This window comes from Elephas maximus, chromosome 10, assembly GCF_024166365.1.
Source record: "Elephas maximus indicus isolate mEleMax1 chromosome 10, mEleMax1 primary haplotype, whole genome shotgun sequence".
In the NCBI taxonomy this organism is placed as follows: Eukaryota; Metazoa; Chordata; class Mammalia; order Proboscidea; family Elephantidae; genus Elephas; species Elephas maximus.
This window is the reverse complement of record NC_064828.1, coordinates 51,692,259-51,698,258: the sequence shown is the minus strand read 5'-3', so window position 1 is coordinate 51,698,258 and position 6,000 is coordinate 51,692,259. Positions and strand designations below refer to the sequence as shown.

General features: G+C 45.9%; 1 protein-coding gene across 1 annotated transcript in view; it reads left to right on the top strand.

The window, feature by feature from the left end:
• Positions 1-1,629: 1,629 nt before the first annotated feature.
• The window catches only part of FBXO33 (F-box protein 33), a 31,110-nt gene continuing 26,739 nt past the window's right edge, over positions 1,630-6,000 (top strand). Inside the window, exon 1 of the mRNA XM_049898053.1 lies at positions 1,630-2,485. Coding sequence (XP_049754010.1) covers positions 1,899-2,485 — 587 coding nt within the window. The 5' untranslated portion in view covers positions 1,630-1,898. The remainder of the gene's footprint in view (positions 2,486-6,000) is intronic.

Below are 6,000 nucleotides of genomic sequence, written 5' to 3'. Positions count from 1 at the left end.
AATTGGAACAGCAGATAGAATTTTTAAAGTATTATTTATTTTACTGGGTATGTTATTTTCCTCATGTGGGTATAGGCATTTACAGAGGTGTACAGTGAGGTATTTAGAAGTGGGAAGAACTTGATGTCTATGGTTCACTTCAAGATATTTCAATGAATTTAGGAAATAAAAAATTAAAATCCAGATCTCAACTTCCTAATTCACTATTTCCACTAAATATTCATTAAATATTAATATGCTATAATGGTTACAAAAAATTCTTGCAGACAGAGGTTCAGAGAAGTCCCCTTCCATTAGTATGAAAGGTTTTACAGGTACTGCGCCGAAGAGAACACAAAGGTAACAACTCAATTTTGTTAGCCAACCTCATACTTGCTAGGCACCAAAACGTATCCAAGGAGCATGAAGGGAGTTTTGCCCTCAAAGAGATGAAAATATCTAGCAGAGCAGCTTCTTGATGTTTACAAGAGAACAGGGCTGTTCCAAGATCATAGTTAAGGCTTTGAAGGAGCAGCCTCATTAAAGCAATCCTCAATTATTACATAAATCACTTAATCCTTTCTGACTTCATCGACCCTTACGACCAGAGTTAACTACTTTGCAGGTTATCTATCATAGATTTAAGGGACGCTGTTTCAAAAATCTCAACAAGTTGACACAGGAGACTCTGTAGGCAGCTCCTGCCGGGAGGCGAAATGAGAAGGCAGAAGGGGACAGGAGCTGGTTGAACGGACACGGGGAATGCTACAGGGTGGAGAGGAGTGTGCTGTCATATTAGTGGGAGAGCAGCTAGGGTTGCATGGCAAGGTGGGTACAAGAGACTGACTTGAATTGTAAACTTTCACTTAAAACACACACACACAAAAAAGATTACCTCAAGTTAGAGGTACCATGTTAAAGAAAACCTTTACCATCACCACCGGCTTCTTTTCAACAATGGCCTTCAAATCTCTGTCCCGGGAACTAAGACCCTCCCGCAAGCCTGGTGAAGAGGGTAATAACCAGCAGAGCTAAGTTCGTTTGCCATTTTTTTTTTTTTTTTTGCTCTAAATCCAAAGACTGGCGGTGTCCTCACTCCGTCCCCAACACGCCAGGTGTACGCGGAAGTCCATTTGCAAAGTCTGACCAAAGGGAAGGTCCACTTTCTGCCTCTGACCGGCCTCCTCGCCTCCCCGCCTTGGGCTTCTCTCCCAACACTTCTTGTCCCGGTTAGTCCCCAAGTCCGCCCACTCCCCCTCCTTCGCCGCGCACTTTCCGAAATTCTTAATATTCAGGCGGTCGGACGGCTGAGAAAGATCCTGCACGCTGGCACTTCGGCTGAGATCCCTCAGCTTGGCGACGGAGAAACGTTTAAAGAGACGCGTCGCGACTCCCCGCACTGCGTCCGAGTTCCACCACTTCCATTGCCTGAGGACCCGAGTTAACCCACTCGGAGACAGGAGCCCGCGCAGCGGAGGCTGAAGGGCGGGAGGGAGCGCCCAGAGCGGGAACCGCGCCAGCCTGCGTGCGTCAGGGGTCACGTGCTGCGTCTTCCTTCCCTACTGGCAACCAGCCGCGGCTCTTTTCCGGAAGTCTCGCCCATCAACGCCGGGCTCCTCCCACCGCCGGCGACGTCAAATTCAGCTCCTACCACTGCGCTGCCTCCGCCTCCAGGCGCGGGGAGGGCTGCCGTTCCTTAAGATAAACCCTGCTGCTTTGGGCCCATAAACAGCAGAGGCGAGGGTTTTGAAGATACTGAATGTGCAAGCGTCTCGGACGCACGTGAGTAGAATTTGAGAGGCCAGAGGCAAGCTATCTGGAGGCTGCCCCGTAGAAATCTTTCCCCCTCTCTCCTCCTGGTGTTCCACTTGGTTCCGTCGAGACCCACGACGGTTCCGCCCCCTTCTTCCTTGTCATTGATGTTGTTGTTCTTGTCAGTACCGCAGCCCCGACCGCCGGGAGCTCGAACCCGAGCCAGGGCCTCCCGGGTGGCGCGGTGGCGGCGGCAGCGGCTGCACCGGCTGCGGGGGCTGCTCCGGGGGCTGCGGGGGCGACCGGGGACCGGCAGCCGACGGCGAAGCCGAATGGCTCTGTGCGGGCAAGCGGCAGGCGCCGCGTCGCTGCCCAGCGAGCTGATCGTGCACATCTTCTCCTTCCTGTCCGCGCCCGATCGGCTACGGGCCTCGGCCTCCTGCTCACACTGGCGCGAGTGTCTCTTCTACCCGGCGCTCTGGCCCCAACTCCGCATCAGCCTCCGCGTCTCTCCCGCCGAGCAGCCTCGGCTCGAATTCCTCATGCGCAAGTGCGGCTGGTTCGTGCGGGAGCTGCGGGTGGAGTTCGCCGCTGAGAATTACCTGAGCGGCGGCGGTGGCCCCGGCGACGGCGCGGACACCGGAGGTGGCGGGGAAGAAGTCGAGGCCTTGCAGCTCTCAACCCGTTGGCTGGAAGTGCTGCACACCTACTTGGAGCTAGTGCTCTGCGTGCTGGTCAGCATCCGGAACAACAGGTAGGCTCTTCCTCCATCCTCCTCTTCCCCTTTCTCGGAACTCGGGGTGGCATTCTTTCCTTACCCAGAATAGGTTCACTGCAGACGCGACTGGCCCGCTTCAGAGTCGCCTTCTTCAGTGACTGCGGATGTCACTTCAAACTAGGAGATTTCCTTGAGGCGGGACGGCATAGCCGGACCATCATAATACTTTATAAATAGTGAAGGACTCGGTGTTTATCAGACACCACCCCAGACGCTCCCAGGCACTGTCTCATTCATCCTCTCCAGTGACTCTGGATGGAACTCACAGGCAGCGTCTTTCTTCATTTTACAGATGGAATTACTGAGGCTTGAAGGGTGAGGCCTGCGAGTGAGTCTTGGGAGAAACAAAACATCACCCGGGTTTTCTGACTCTGGGCCTGTCCACTAGAAATAGATACATCGCAGTGGAGAAGGGGAATAGGTTATGCTACTTGTGCCTTAAAGTAGCGAGACCGTCCCTAAAAGAAACCTTTGACAGCCATTTTTTGCGAGAATAGTTTAGATAACTGGGCCAGGCCCAATGAGTAGGAGTGTTAGTTAAAGAGATTAGGGAAAAGGGTGATCATAAGGCCTGAAAGCTGCTTGTGATACACCTCTGGACTCATCTTGCCCCCAGCGATTCACCTGAAAGAACAACACTGCAGCTTGGGAGGGTGGGGGAACTGGCAGTCTGCAGAGGGTAAGCAAGTGAACTGTCCTGGTTTTGCATCAGAATTTTACTGTAATTCTGGGACTAGTTCCCTGTTTTGATCCAGTATCCCAATCATCATTTTCTTTTATTTCTCCTTCCACCTTGACAAAATCCTATTAATTTAGATTTTTCTGTATCTGGATATTCCTACCTTACAATTAAACTATGACTTCAAATATGGAGTGTGAGGGTAAACCACAGGAACGACATATATAGTAATAATTGCTTAGCAGTTTATAATTCTTTCACATTCACTATCTCATTTGATCCTCCCAATGGCCCTGTGACTAAGGCAAGGCAGTGATTATTCCTGTTTTATAGACAGGAAACTGAAACTTAACAGGGTCAAGTGATATTCACATTGTTATACATACAGTGGAAACCCTGGTGGCGCAGTGGTTCAGAGCTACAGCTGCCAACCAAAAAGGTCGGCAGTTCACATCCACCAGGTTCTCCTTGGAAATCCTATGGGGTAGCTCTGCTCTGTCCTATAGGGTCCCTATGAGTCGGAATCGACTGAACAGCGTTGGGTTTGGGTTTTTTTGGTTTTTATACATACAACATCATTTTTCCCCAGGAGCAGTGTTCTTCCTTTTGTAGTAAATATACCCGCCAGCATTTTGTTGAAAGAAGTTGAGAGGAGGCCCTGATTTAATGCTAGGCCGTATATTATATACCTGTAATTCTGTGTCTGAATCAAAAGGTCAAGAGATAAGAATATAGCTCCAAGTTGTATCTGGAGCATGGCTCCATCACTCCAGTGGCCTATATATTTCCCCAACTTTTCACTTAGCAAGCCATTCCATTTCCTTGCTTTGATTTTATCTGGCAAAAGAGGCTGTCAAAGCTGTAAATTGGTCTGTATCAGGTTGGAGACTCTTTCTCAGACTTGAATGTGTAGCTTGAGGGCCAGCTGACCCACACACTATAAAGAATCAGCATCAGTGAGCACTTACTACTAATGAAACAAAAATTGGGGTTAATTCGTTCAGTGTGGATTGGATTTTTCTGTTTCAACATCAGATAGCACCTCTGTGTAGCTATCCAAAAAATACATGCCTATAGTTCCAAATAAGAAGCTTTGTGTAGCGCCTACTGTCTTTTCTGTGTTTTAATAACTGGGTATGTGGATGGATAATGTTTTATAGACACATAGTGGTATAACACATGAAACCTTTTTTGTTTGTTTAATTCTCCTCTTCCTCCTTTCCTCATCTCTACCACTCTTATTAACATCATAGTCTATCTTGGCTTAGTGGTTAAGAGCTACGGCTGCTAAACAAAAAGAGGTCGGCGGTTTGAATCCACCAGGCACTCTTTGGAAACTACAGGGCAGTTCTGTGATGGCAACAGGTTTTGGTTTGGTTTACCTACCTTAAAAGGCCACCGTATGCCTGCCCTTCTGGGTTAGCTATGATCTCTATACAAATACAGCAGAGTGTCATCCTTGATTTTAAGGTTTTCTTGTCATCTACTATAGGCTCTCTGTGAGTCAGAATCAACTGGAGGGCAACGGGTTTGGTTTTATTTTTTTTACTGTAGGGATGGTGCTATGTGTTGCGCAGCTCTGGTAGCATATTCATGGTATATATCTGAAATGACAAGTGTAGTATAATTGCATGTATCATTTGTACTAATGATATTTCAAAGGACTTTTTGCTTTATATGTATAGAAATAAATTAATCTCATGTTTAGTTTTGAAAATATCTTCTGGTAATATTGGAAGTATTAATATATACATTAAAAACATAAATGGGTCTAGTTTCCTTTAAGTTTTAACGAATTTGAAAATGATTTAAACCAAGTTGCTTATTTAGTAACTCTGGTAAAGCCTTATCCTTATTTTCTTACATAATTGCTAAAACTACAAATTTCAGGTTCGGCGAAGACCCAAAACAGTGTACAATATCATTCAGTGTTTTCATTGTTTTTTTAATGTGGAGAATGAACTTTTTACATTGTTCTTTACATTTCTAAATTAAATTTACATTGGTTTTGCTTTATGATTTCTGCCATTCTGTAAATAGAAAAAACAACAGCAGCAAAAAAATCAAACCCGTCGCCATGGAGTTGATTCCAACTCATAGTGACCCTATAGGACAGGGTAGAGCTGCCCCATTGAGTTTCCAGAGAGCAGCCAGTGGATTTGAACTGCCAACCTTTTGATTAGTAGCTGTAGCTCTTCACCACTGCACCACCAGGGCTCCATAAATAGAAAAGTGGGGTATGAAAGGTACCAGATCACAAACTTTCTGCTTCCAGGCTTTGTGCTGAATTTCTTTATAAAATTCAGACTGTTGTTTCATTGTGCACCATTTATTTTCATGTCCTACAGGAAAAGAACTAGAACTATAACCTTAAATTGTGGGAACTTTTCAAGTGTACTGTTCTTCTAAAAGGATAATTGGCTTTTTGTTCGGCTTAATTCTGGGTTTCAGATGCACATTTACTGGCATTGATGTTCGCTGCCTTACACATATCCTAGGTGTTAGGAACAACTGATGAGAATTAAGGAGATACCGAAGTGCCTCTTAGAGCATAAAACATAGTCCTCCAGGTTTCAGAGCTCCCTTCTGTACAGGGGGCTAGAATATTTTTCTTCTTGATGAATAATAAGAATAGAAGTACAGTAGGTACTTATTCAGCTGGAATATAGGTTAAATAGGCTGAATTTTTTCTGCGACTGTTTTATAAGAAATTGTACTTAAAAGTTCTAAACAACCAATGTAGAAATGTATTTTTCGGATTTAATCTGGTTATCACGTTGAGTACTACCTAATGAAATGCTATATTCCAGAC